The 14,714-nt window shown below is 34.0% G+C and overlaps 1 protein-coding gene across 1 annotated transcript; it reads right to left on the reverse strand.

The window, feature by feature from the left end:
- Nucleotides 1–11,846: 11,846 nt before the first annotated feature.
- LOC104594233 (omega-hydroxypalmitate O-feruloyl transferase-like) lies at nucleotides 11,847–13,830 on the reverse strand. The gene is made up of 3 exons (XM_010254448.2): nucleotides 13,727–13,830; nucleotides 13,114–13,595; nucleotides 11,847–12,997 (listed from the first exon to the last, which is right to left on the reverse strand). The coding sequence occupies exons 2-3, from the start codon at nucleotides 13,588–13,590 to the stop codon at nucleotides 12,146–12,148; spliced, it is 1,329 nt and encodes a 442-aa protein (XP_010252750.1). The 5' UTR covers nucleotides 13,591–13,595; nucleotides 13,727–13,830; the 3' UTR covers nucleotides 11,847–12,145.
- Between the last annotated feature and the right edge of the window lie 884 nt (nucleotides 13,831–14,714).

The raw sequence follows: 14,714 nt of genomic DNA on the forward strand, positions 1-14,714 counted from the left end.
TTTTCTTAAATTTCTCTCCCAGCTAAGATGCTTTGCCACCCCCATGAGCCCCTATGAGGAAAGTTGTCAGTTAGGAAATTTTTTTCCTTTAATGTATATAGCTTGAATCACTCTACACCATAAGTTTTGCTCTTCAGTGCAAAGTCTCCAAGCTTGTTTAGCTAGGAGGGCCTTGTTGAAATAGTGAGGGTCTTTAAAACCCAACCCTCCATCATTTTTGTTCCTGCTTATTGTGTCCCAATTAACCCAATTGATCTTCTTCTTTTCTCGGGACTAAGTGCCAAGACTAGGACAAAGAGATAAGGACTAACTTTCAAGCTTTGGATAAATCCCATCATTATTTGAAGTAATGATATTTCTCCCTTACATGTGCTAACATTAGTCATTGCACCATCATGCATATCAAATATCTTTGATATATAGCTCCACATCATCTTTGGTAATTTTTTTCTTTTCCAATATCCACTATTCCATACTTTCTCTAAATAAAATAAGGCCCCATTTGGTTTGCAGGAATAGGGGTCTAGAATCAAAATCAGAATGCGTTATTTCGATTCCAACTGTTTGGTTGGGTGGAATCAGAATCCCATTCTCATTCCTATTGGAATGACATTCCTCCATTTGAGGGAATGGCCATTCCCTGTCCTCCCTTGGGAATGAAATCTCATTCCTGTTGTTTCTAATTCCCATTCCCATTCTTATCTAAACCAAACAGACTATAGGAGTAGACCATTCCAATTCCAATTCCGAAGGATTCTGATTCCGATTCTGATTCATGTGAATCAAACAGACCCTAAAAATTATGTGACAACCTCTCTTCTTTCATGTTTTAATTAGGATGGGAATGGGAATTAGAACCAACAGGTTTGAGATTTCATTCCCAAGGGAGGGGTAAGGAATGGCCATCCCTCAAATGAGAGAATGCCATTTCGGATTAGGAATGGGGTTCTGATTCCGCCCAACCAAATAGTTAGAATTGGATTCCGATTCTAATTCCAGACCCCTATTCCTGTGAACCAAATGGGGCCTTAGTTACTTCAGAGTTTGAGAGTCTTAGTTAATTGCTAATTCATCTAAATCGGCATTGGACTATATATAGTACAAGGGACTAGATATCACTTTAATTCAATTCCCAATTAAAATAGATTTAGACATCCATTAAGGTAATCAGTTTGGATTTGGATTTTCGTTCAGTTTAATTATTCAATAAGAGTTAAAAAAAAGGAGGGGAAGTTAGTGATTCATGATAGAGTACTACTAAGTGCCAATTGTACCAACTAGCAAAGACTTTCAATATCCAATGGTTAAACAGATTGGATTGGATTATATTCTTTTGGAATGTGATTGGATTGTAGTCCAAATGGATTGGATTGTAGTCCAAATGGATTGGATTCATAATTGATTGAAATATCATTTATTTGTATTTGGTTGATTAAAGAGCCATTTTAGTCATAACTGAACAAGTCTTGTGTAGGTTGTAGCAGTAACCAGCAACACCATTTAGGAGAGGGTGTTGTATTGTATGGGGGTCTCTGGGGCTGCATGCACGAAACAATTTCAGCTATATATCAAGCTTGGTTGAGTCCTTTGTATGACTGGGTTCAATGATTATGAACTCAAGGCCGGTTTGGTTTATGGGAATTGGGATCTAAAATTGGAATCGGAATGTATTATTTCGGTTTTAACTATTTGGTTGGGCAGAATTGAAATCTCAATTTTATTCATGTTGGAATGATATTCCCTCATTTGAAGGAATGACCATTCCTTCCCCCTATATTGGGAATGAAATTGTATTTCAGCTTATTTCAATTCTAATTCCAATTTCTAGTTGAACCAAACAGATTATGGGAATAGATTATTTTGATTCCGATTCTAATTTCAACTGCAAGTCTGCGAACCAAATGAGCCCTCAAATTTACTTCAATTGTCAATCTAATATTACATTTATTCAATTAGTTTCCGGAGGATTTGCATTTCTAGCAATCTACCTTCTTTATAACCAAGGCAATTAAAATACATCTGTAACTTTGATGAGCACCTTCCTATCCATGTCTCCTTCTAGACCAAGAATCGTAGGGCTCTTACAACTTCATTTGGGTAGCTTGGAATTAGGCTAGACGACATTTCACCATCCTTTTTTAAGTGACCAAAGGCATTGGTACAGGTATAGTGAATAAGCAATTTCCCTCTCTTCTTTTCTACCTTTGATAGAGGGACGAAACTTAATCCAACCCAAAATTAATAAGAACAAGGAAGTAACTAATTAAAACAGTACAGAGTCCTGTATACACAACATGAACCACCAGTATTACCTACACGCGTCTTGAGGAATGGAGAAATGACCCAAAAAGGATGTTAATTAAATGGTTAATCGAACGTTTAACACCAGCCACTGTCAACCTATGTAACTGAATAATTATTGTTTTTATTTTAGTATTTAGGCCCTGTTCATTTTTTGGTAAGTTATTTATCCGAGGAAATGCCTGGGTAAGTTTTTCTTGGAAAACACTTGTGCAGGTAAGTGCATTTACCCATATTCTTTTATTTTTCATGTAAATAAGGTAATGACCATTTTTGTCCCACCTAGGAGATGGGTATCACTTACCCGGATAAGTGGTACCCAGGAAAATATACTTTCTCTGGTCCCCACATAAATCTGAAGAAAGAAAATGAGATTCTTCGTCAATAGGAACCAAAATTCCATTGACCAACTTTCTCCCCTCTCAAAATCCAAAAAAAGAATGCCCCCCTACAAGTAAGGATTCATATAACTGGTTAAACCGTCCGTGGGCAAGTAAATTTGAAGGGCTCATATTTAGTCTTTTTTTTTCCTTTTTCATATACACTAACCAGTAATTATCTAACGAAAAATGTTAAACAAAGGGTAGAGCTTAAAAGGTAAACAGAAGAGAGATAAGAAAGGTATGAAAGGAAAAAATATCGAGGAAAATAAATAATTAAACTACTAAATTAAATGGGTAAAATCATCGTAGGATGCAAGTAATTACCTCTCATGCTTTTCTATAATATGATTATTTGATGTAATAGGGCTTCATCACTTAGGATGGAATGGGCTTGGGCTGACAAACTTGTGTTTTGAATTAGGGTTGGGTCAGGCCTCGGCTTCCTGGTCCAGGTTTTCAAGTTGGGCCCAGATTTGCCTTAAATCTGATCCAGCAACAACCATGTTCTTTCCCGTTAGTGTTGCGGGCGAATTGATCAAATGCAGATGAGGGCTTATTTGAATCCTATCTGATTATCTGAGCTCAATCTGATATTAGATATGGAAAGCATGGATTCAAATTGGATTTTATTTATTGATGATCCAAATATTCCATTTGAAACTCAAGGGGCTTGTACAAAACTATTAGGTTCACAAAATTAAATATGAAACAATAAACCATATATTATAAATAAACAAAAGTAGACAGAAACTATTGAAGAAACCGCTTTCCTGAATTCCTATATGTATCGACGAAGTAACAGAAGCTAGAGGTAATGAATGGTAAGGGATCTAAAAATAGACTCAAGGGGCAGAGGGATGTTCTCACTTCTCACCCGATTGAATTCTCAATCTGAGGTTCCTTGGCTTATTGCCTTTACCATTACTTGCTCAGCTATGCTCCTCAACTTTCCTATTGTTGAAATATAGCCTCATGGCATTTATCAACACATGCATATTATATACCAGATATGAAGTAGCATTTAGATTAGGCAATTTCTATGGTACTCGAGAGGTCTCCGCCCCCTGCAGTTCAGATTTCTTAACTATCCAATTTAGGCTCTATTCGCTTTTCAATAAGTTATTTATTAGGATAAGTGTTTTTTTATTTTTCAATTAAATAATATAATTATCATTTTAGTCATTAAAATCCATTATTAAAAAGAGTATTTTTGTCTCATCCAAATATTGATAACTTTTCCCCTATTGAGAAAGTTATTTATCCACTTGGGTGATGCCTAGAAAAATAAACTTTCCCTAATCCCCACATAAATCTGAGAAAAGAGCATAGGTTTTTTGGTCAATAGAATTTACAATCCCATTGACCAACTTCCCCCAAAAAATATCATTTCCTTATGCATTAACTAGTCGAGCCCTAAGAATGCACGGATGTTGTATCATGTATGGTCCTTATTTATTTGTGCCTTCATAACTGCATATGATCCTCAAGTTGGAGTCCAAATTCCCAGTCAAGAGATGTATTGAGCTTTTGCATGAAGATTTGAGCAGCCTGAAACATGTTTGGCAAACACACATCTTTCTGTGTGTCTTTCTGTCTTTTTGTGTGAGAATAAAACGTGAAAGACACGAAAAGCTTTATTTGGAGCTTCCCAAAATCAGTCAAAAATGGGTTTTTTGCGTCTTTCTGGTGCTCTACCTTTTGTCGGCTAGATCTTCTGCGAGCTAAACGAAAATAAACCAAAAATCAGTCTTCTCGACTTATAAACAGCCGAAAAACCGTGTGGAAAGACACGTCAAACAGGCCCTAAATTTCTTTCACTTCAAACAAAACATCTTCATCTTCACCTAGGGCTACAAATAAGTCGGATCAGATCTGATCTGAATCTGATACCGATTCATCAAGAGCGAATTCGAATATCCCTTAGCTTGATCCTAGCAAATCGGATTGAACCGGAAAAGCTGATCCATTAACTTAATGAATCGAATTCGAATATTAGCTAATTCGATCCACTATGATCCGATCTGATCCATTAATTATGGAATATTATATATGTATATTCTATATATCATTTATATAATTATATATTATGTATTATATGTTTCATATTTTGATATATTATTATATTATATAAATAATATAATATATTATTTATTTATAATTCTAATATATTATTTATATTACATAATATAAAAATAATTCTAGTCGAATCGGATTCAAATCTAATATCCGATAATATATTCGAATTCCAATTCCAATTATACTCTTAAAAATCCGACAGATCCTTATCAAATTCAGATCCATCGGATTTTCTTAGCAGATCAGATCGGATATGCCCTTACCGAATCCAATCCGATCTGATCCATTTGCAGCCCTAATCTTCGAGTTCACATCTCAGCCCCACAACGCCCCCACAGCACATCCCCACCGTGTATTGGGAAAACCTCCCTGTAATAGTATCACTCTCAATGATGTCATCATCGGGAGATGTTCCCAATGCACGGCGGAGTTGTGCTGTGGGGCGTTGTGGAGCGGCCCTTTGTGAGGCGGAGATGTGATCCGCTAATCTTCACCTTTATTGGTAATTAGTTATTTGTGGCCCCTCATTATTAATGCTCGTCCCATAACTGCATATCAAATCCGTATGACTCATTGGATAACGTGTACCATCAAATTTAGAAAATTGAATTGTATAACTTAAAAAGCTGAATAAATTGAGAATTATATTTTGATCCTTCGAGAATTGAAGTTTCTATTTATAGGTGAAGAGAGAACGGGGAAGTGGAGCTCATGTATAAATGAAATAGATATATATATTTTTTATTTTAAGAAAGGTATAAGTAATGCATTAAAATAGGCAATTTTAAAAAGAACTAGTAGGGATCTATGCCATGTATGGAAAAATTTTGAAATATTTAATAATTTTATTTTTCATTTAATGTTGATTTATAAAAAATAATAATTGTTAATTGAATATGAATAAATATTTTTTAATAAATTTATTTTTATTAATAATTTGTAGTAATTTTAATAATTTTTATTCTTTTTATTATTTTTAAATGAAATTTTGATTACTTTTAAAATAAATAAAAATAAATATAAAAGCTAACATTTTTATTAATTCCACTAACAATTAACAATTATATAGGAATGACAGTAGGGTGGATTCAGGGCAAGGTACCCCATCCCCGTCCTGTCTCTAGTGTCACGTGGGTTCAGGGCAAGGTAACCACTCCTCAATGTCGAGCGAGTTCAGGGGCAAGGCACCCCACTCCTCATCAAGGATGGAGAATCCTCGAATTTCCTTGCCTCGTCTCCAATATTGGGCAAGTTAAAGTAGAGGTGTAAATTGGGTCATGCTGGGTCGGCACGACACGACACGACCCGCATATGGCCTGCACAAAGTGCGAGTCGTGTTGTGTTGGCCCACAAGACGTCCTGGGCTGTACCTCCCTCCTCTAGGATAATTTGGGGGGTCGGTTCGGCATGGCCCATGGCTCGAGCCCACACGGGCCTGTGCCATGCCATGGATCGGGCTAGTCCATGGACCGGGCCTTGGGCTAGGCCATGTCACACACCAAGCCAATCTCAAGGCAAGACACCCACTCCCCGTCCAAGGTTTTTAAAATTGGGCTGGATAGGGAACCATTCTGGGGCCGAATAGTCTGTTTGTCAAACGGATGACCCGCTCTGACAAAAAAAAAATAAAAAATTAGAAAAACAAAAAAAGGCCAAAAACTATTGGTCAGGTTGACGATTCGACCGCCCAGGTCAACGGTTCGCTAACCAAATAAATGGTTTTTGGACAAAAAGAGGTTTTGAGGAGAAGCGGTGTCCTATTCCTAATTTTTCGGTCTAACAATCTGGTTTGATCCAGTTTTGAAAACACTGTCCCCATCAACCCAATATATCAATTTGATGATAGAAATGATCAAAAGGATATATTGAGTATCAACCACATGGTAAATTTCTAAAAGTACACTAAATTGTCTTTAATATTCAAATATGTAATTTTAAAAAAAAAATTGGAAAATTTATTGTACTTGTGTAATTTTGAAAATTTATTCAAATTTAATTAAATTTTATTAAATAATTTATTTTCTTTTTAAATGGTTTAATTACAGAATTATACTAATTTATCTTATAATTTCTAATATAAACTAACCAATAATTTCCTTTTTCCAATATTACACTAATTTATCTTAATAACTTGTGTAATTATTTGTTCAAATTATAGTTTTTCATTTTCCATAGTCATTTATCTTTAATAATTTTCAATAATTTGCAATGAAAATTACATAATTTTTCAATGATTTTCCAAAATATATCAAATGTAATAAATTTTTCTAAAATTTCCAAAATATTCTAATAATTTTCAATAATTATTTAGTGCATTTTAAATAAACTTTCAAAAACTTTATATCTTTTAATTTCAAAAATGTTATTTTATGAAAATGTAGTTTTATGAAAATTTTTGAAAATTTATTAAATTTGTGTAACTATGGTGATTTATTTAAAATTTTTTAAATTGTTATTAAATATATATATATTTTTATTTGGTAGTTTACTAACAAAATTAGACTAATTTATCTTTTAATTTTCAATACAAATTAACTAATAGTTTCATTTTTTAACATTATAATATTTTGTTCCCCCATTTGTATTTGGTTATTAATTATAATAATAACAATAACTAAAATTTTATACCTTTTGATCATTGTTAAATATAATTCTCAATTTTATAGAAATTAGTTAAAGAATTTTCAATTTCTATAAAATGTTGTTAATGAGTTAATTAATAACAATATTTATTAATTTTTGGTAATTTACTAACCGCATTTATTAACTTTTGGTAATAACACTATTTAATACTCATTGAATATGGGTTGGATTAAATATTAATCGTATTTAACTATTTATTAATTAATATGAATATTTTAAGTGAGGGAGAGTGGATATAGATTGGGGGGATGCATTTTAGGAATTCATTAGGGAGTGGGGCAACATGATACTTTCCTATTGGTTTAAATGAGATATCTTAGGAGAGAGATTATAAGAATATTTTTAGGTAGTTGGGTGATATGGCTTAATCGGAGTGGTGGGAAGGGGAGAGGAGAGAAAGTCAAAGTGTGCAGGGTGGGGATAATGGAGCAAGGAGAGGCATGGTGACGGGGACCCGTGCTTTGTTAAGCGAAAGTTAAACAATAGAAATACATAAGAGTATATAATTGTTTTATATTTGAACTTTTTAATAAACAATCTGATCAAACTAAACCCGATTTAGTTGGTTTTCTAGCTAGTATTTCAGATTGACTTTGGTTTAATTAATATATATTAATATTTTATATTTTAAATTTAATTTTTAGTACGGGAAAGTAGGAAAATTCCCATATTTGTTACTCTTAACTATTTTATATCATAGATTTAATTTTTGTAATTTATTTTTTAATAATATCATTATAATTTATGAAATTTAAAATTAATTTTTTAAGTTTAAATCTTTTGAACAAACAAATTAAGCCAAAAATAGACCCAAATCGATACAACCCGAGTTGGTGGATTTTCGCTAATGGTCAATTGGTTTCGAGTGACAAACTGTGGACTTGACTAGATCGATTTAGTTGGCAAAACAGCCTACAACAGAACTGAACCAATCATTGAACACTCCTAATTTCAACTAAATTTATAGTCTAATCTCTAATAAATAGCATTAGTTTAATCTCCAATAATTATTGAAAATTTATAGAAAACGTACACAATCAGTGAAAATAAGTTTATAATGAAAATATAATAGATATATAATAAAAATACAATAATTATAAAAATATAATAAATACTGAAAATATACTAAATTAGTCAACAAATGGTGTAATATCAAATAATATTTTAATCTCTAATAAGTATTAATCTCTAAATTATAAAAAAATATATAATTACTAAAAATAAATTAATAACAAAAATACAATAAATAACAAAAATACAATAAATACGATAAATTAAATTTCAAAAGTTAAACAATAGTTTTTTAATCTCCAATAATTATTGATAATTTTATATTAAATAACAAAATAAAAATACATTTAAAAATAATTATTGAAAGCATATTTACTAAAAACAATAAATAATTACTGAAAATAAAATAAATATTAATTATAGTAAATATAAATATATAATCAATATACACTATTATTGTAAAATTATTACTAATAAATATAATTTTGTTGATAGTTATTTTCTATAATTATTAATTGATATAAGTGAAATTAGTTATTTACAACGTTATTTACTTATTTAAATAATATTGTTATTTAGTTTCTTAAAATATTAATTATTTATTGAATTTAATAATCCATAAAATTATAATTGTACTATTATAACTTAATTCGTTATTAATTTTGTAAAATATTAAATTATTGTTAATATGAATATTATGAATTCTATTTTTTTTAATTTATTACATAATTTCATTATTTTAACTATTTAAAATTTTGTCATGTTAAATATTTTGTTATTTAAATATTGAAATAATATGTAAAATATTTAAAAAATTTCATTATTTGAATTTTATTTATTTTAATGTTATTGCGTAATATTAAATATTTTGTTATATTATTTAGCTATTTTTAATGTTTTTTATTTAAGATTTTTAGTTATTGAAATATTTCAATAATGTTTTACTTTTTAATGTTAAATTCTTATTATTTGAATAACATTTAAATTGAATAATTCATAAAATTATAATTTTTATTGTTACTACATAATTCCATGATGAATTTTGTAAAGACATTGAATTATTACTAATATGAATATTATTAAATCTATTAGTTTTTTGTGTTTTGAATAAATATTTTAAATTTGGTATATAATTTCGTTATAACATTTAAATAGTTCTGAATTTTTTTTATTTGAAACTTTGTTTAGATAATTTAGTAATAGGAGTTAGAGATAGTTTAGAAAAGAATCTCTCTACTAAATTAGAGATAATTTAAGAGATAAATAGGAGTTAGAGATAATTTAGGAGATAAATAGGAATTAGAGACAATTTAGGAGGAAGTGGGGGAAAGTGGTGCCACTTGACAAAACATTAGAAAATATTTATGATTTATAGAAATTTTAGGTATATGTGATTTCCTTATTGGTTTAATAGGTAATTATGTGGAATTAAAAAAATAAAATATTCAAAAAAATAGAAAATTAAGAAGGGGATTTACTGCAAGGAGAGCTATACTGACATGGCAGGACCAGTTTTAATATATATGTATATATATATATATACACGAGAGAAGGGTTAAGGCGTTGGTTTTTTGTTAGATACTTAGATTAGTAGGTAAGATTAAAAGAACAGCTGGAATCCGGAGTAGTGCTTATAAAGAGGATTAATTAACAACAGAACAGAAAAAGAAAAACAACGGAATAAATATGAATGTAGTAATTGCGTATTTTTAGTCGTAATTGACGCCCATTAAAATTATACGCTACAGTCCCTTTATAAACGATCAGGTTTGAAGTTGGAACTTCTTGGCATTTGGGTGTCTGTAGACTGTAGTCTGTTCTTTGGTGTTGCTGTTAACTAGTAAGTAATCGCCTTTTTATCTTTAACTTTTATTTCCTTTCAGCAAAACAAAGACACTAGAATCCACTTTTTTCCCATGATCAATCATGTAGTAGGAGAATCGTTTAAAGACATTAAAATCCTTCTTGGTAGCTGCAAAAATGGAATATAGGAGTTGTAAACACGATTGTTTCTCTTGAACTTGGTAGGTTCTCCGATCGCCATGACTGGTAGTGCTAATCGGGGGTTTGGGTTTGGGTTTGGTATTGATCCGCCTGCGGCTCTCGGTTTGGGTTTGCTGCTTATTTTCTTCAATATTGTTATTGGTAATGTTAATCATCTCGATCTCTTTAAATTTGTCTTAATTTGCTCCCTAGCTAATTTCTCTTCTTTTTCCACCCAAAACTTTGGGAAGGGAGATTGAGGATTTTTGTGAACTAAGGGCTAAGGCCAAATATAAAACTTGACTCCATCCAAACACCATCGCCTTGCAATTAATTAATGCATGGGTGGGTGGGAGTGCAACATTGGGATTGTACATGTTTACATCTGGAGTCTGGACCGTATATGTAGAATGTAGTAATGTAATTTAGATTATGCTGATGCAGGAGCAGAGCCTCGGCGGACATCTGGGCTGGTTAGGGACGTCGCCACTCCAACACCCATCACTACTTCCACAAACAATTGCACTACTCTGCCTCGTAAGCTACTCCTCATGTCAACAGGTATTTATTTATATATATAGTTCAATCGAAACCTCTTTCTCTCTCTCTCTCTCTCTCTCTCGCATTTTATCAGCAGAGTAGTACTGAATTCAATTCTGCTCATTTTCTTGAATGTTTTTCACTTTCTAGTAGCTAACGAGGTTCCAAATCGGATTGGTAAGAATAAGAGATGCTCCATAGCAGACATAGGCGTGAATCAAGGCCCAACGGCCCCACTTCCGAATGGGATCCCAACATATACCGTGCATATCCTCAACGTAGGCATCAATGAGTGCAACATCTCCAACATTCATATCAGCTGTAGGTGGTTCAGCACTGCTCGATTGATAAACCCTAAAGTATTCCGGCGACTCGGTTATAATAACTGCCTTGTCAACGACGGAGGAGCTCTAATCCCCGGCCAAATCCTCTCCTTCCAGTACGCCAACAGTTTCCCTTACCCTATGAAGGTTTTCTCCTTCACATGCCAGTGTTAACACCGGTTTTGTACTATGGTGCCACAGAGAGCTTTGTTTAATTAGCTTGTTTTTTTTTTTAATTATTGAAAAGAAAAACAGAATAATGGTCAGTGAATTATGAATATCATAACAATCTTTAAATTCATCATCATCACCAAAAAATGGTTTTATTTGTGTATCATCATCATAGCCTTTTCCCAACTATATAACTTTGGAGACTTGAAAATTTGACTAATTCAGTAAATACCACCGGATCCGATTGGGGTGGGTCCATATAAGGTCCAATACTGTAAAGGATTGAATCTGGACCGCATTATCAGATCACCCAGGCGAAGCATCTTAACTTTGTTATCTGATGAAATGCTACAACTTACAAGAAAGCCGTTACATATCAGTGTTCTGTTCTATATATTAATTACCAACTCAGCTACGGAGAAAGATTCTATAAATTTTATTACGATCGATCGAATATAATCTTTGTTAATTTTCCAGTAATAACAACATAATCTGTTGGACATAAACACTTTTAGACAACTGATCACATCTGACTCTTTACGACTCTCCTCCCAAAAGAACAGACACAAATAAGTAAGTAAAAAGATTATATATATATATATATATATATATATATATATCCATTAATTGCAATTAATGTAATGAAACTACTAATAACCAGAGCTAACATCTCTCTTCCCAAGTTCCAATAGATAACGATCAAACTAACTTAGCCTAATATTTTATCAGCTCTCGGAAGATATCCATGGCTGGGCCTGGCAAACCCAATAACATAGTGACACCTTTTCCACGAGGGAGGTAGAGAGCTAGATTTTCCGGCAGCACAACAGGTCCGATTTGTGTAGGGGCTCCCACTCCAAAATCTATGTCTTCGTATGAGAGTCTCATCCACGTACTAACAACGAATGTAGCTGGTGTGAATGTCAAGTCAGGTTTATGCACCTCGAAGTAGTCGATAGACGACCTAAGGTACTTGTCTGTAACCGAATCGATGGCTTCTTGAATCAATTTGACGGCAAAGGACAATGGCTTCTCTATTAACTCCCCTGCACTACAAACGCAGTGCATGAGAAGGATGGCGTTGCCAAAGTATCCTTTGGGCAATGGAGGTTGGAATTTGGAGCGGGAATCCACGGGAAAGAGAAGTATCGTCTTTTGGTTTGGACTCAACCCAACCGCCTGGGTCCGAGCACGCCATGACAACGCTGTGAGCACCGTGAAGGTGGTGCACTTGTTTATGACGCCGTCCGCCATTGCGATTTCCTTAAGATGGGAAAGCTCTTGGGGAGTAAAAGAGAAGGACCTAAAAATCAGTTGGTGATCTTCGAAGGGAGTGAAGGAGCCTGGTGGGGCATCAATCACCGAGTACTCTGTGTGAGGGAATTCTATCTTTGGAGGTTGTTTTGATCTAATTATTCCTCTGTCCAAAAAGGGCTTCTGGGTTAAAGCAGCGCCTCGGACGATTTCAGCCCATGAATTTACAAACTCTGTCATAGATGTTCCATCTGATATGCAATGGTTGAATGCTGCTCCAATGACAAAGCCTCCACACCTGAACCTTGTCACCTGTGTACACATGGGGCGACCAGAAACCAAATTAACTTTACATTAATTTGCTCCATTATGTTATTCATGATTCTCAGTACTGCTTTTGTTTGTTAATTAAAACAATTATATATTACCTGAAGAGTCAAAAGAGGTGCTTGTAGGGTGCTCGTTGCTTCCGGAAAGACATGAGCAAACTTCTCTAGTAACGCAGGATCGCGCTTGCTGATGTCACCTAATGCATCAATATCACAGTCGGCTACCGCCTCAACAAACTGCACCCCTTCTCCGGTACATTCCACGGTTAGTCGGCCATCGGAATCGGTGGTAAGAACGCCGGCCAGCGGGTAATAATGGACCAAGACCTTAGACAAGGCACTCTTGAATACATCACTGCCAACAACACCCCCGCTTCTTCTGTCATCGTCGGCCTTGAAGCAGAATAGCATCTCAAGAATGAAGTTCACGTGTATATCCAGATTGGACAAGTAGTAAAACCCATCATCATCAGTTTTCGTTGCAGGACGGACCGTGATGGGTTCCGACTTGGTGATGACAATGGAGTCCTCAGTCTGTAGTGATCCGTTGATTTCGTAGTCTCCGAGTGAACCCATTCCTCCTACAGGTTAAAGATCAAAGGGAGGAAATTAATTACGAATTGAAACAAAGGAGATATTTTGTGTTACATTGCATGCTCTCAGTTGATGAGGTCACATGTAATTTTGAACTAACGAAATCCAGTATCACTACCTGTTTGTAGCACGCAATATGTAACTCCTTCACCACTACTCCGGAATCAGAACTCGGTCAAACTATTTTGCCTCTGTTGTACTGGGGATGGGGCTATACTACACTACGTATATATAGACTTTGTGCATATAGACCAAACATGGGTAACGCTTACGTGGACATATAGACCATTTGGTAGCCAGGCATTGTTGACCGGTGGTGACGTGGATATATTAGACCTTTTGGTAGCCAGGCATTGTAGACCGGTTTTCTTACACTTGACTGCTTCGATTAATTGAGTTCCCCTCGGCGCATAATAGAAACCAACATGCGTTCTAAGGGCTTTTGTTGTTGTTATTCCACGCTTGGTTTGAATTGGGATCGTCTTCCAAGAAAACACATTCCAACCTTTGACCAACTTCATCATCCGTCATGTATGAGATGTGGGTCTCATGAATCAATTTGGTTTGCGAGTCTTGCTTTTATATTTTACACTTATTCAAAATGTCAAAACACATCGCTATTTCATCCATCCTTCTATATAAACCATGTGATGTGATGGACACATTTTACTTTATTAATGTATTGTTACAATAGATAAGCAAAGATTGAGGGAAGTTTCCTTTTACGGTTTACAAATTACAACCCCCATTCTTGGGGTGTGGGCCAGGCATTAATGAGAATTGGCCCATCCCCCAAGGCCCATGCCAGCAGTCATACTAACTAAGGAGCCATGTTCATCTGTATTTCTTTATAAGTTTTTTTTGAGTTCATCATAACTTACATCAATTCCAACTAGTTTTCGTAAGTAAGCAGCAAATTGAGAAAAGTTTCCCTTTTCACTTTTAAATTACAACCCCCATTCAAATTGGACTAAACAGGATGACTGAAATGGTGAGTCATGGGACGCGACCTTGATTGGGAATTTTGAGTGCATGCTTGGGCTAGTTGGCTTACCCTAACGTAAACGTAACGTCCATATATAGTCCACGTCAAATGCAATTTCGGG

The sequence above is a fragment of the Nelumbo nucifera genome, chromosome 1, assembly GCF_055504915.1.
Source record: "Nelumbo nucifera cultivar China Antique chromosome 1, China Antique-T2T, whole genome shotgun sequence".
Lineage (NCBI taxonomy): Eukaryota > Viridiplantae > Streptophyta > Magnoliopsida > Proteales > Nelumbonaceae > Nelumbo > Nelumbo nucifera.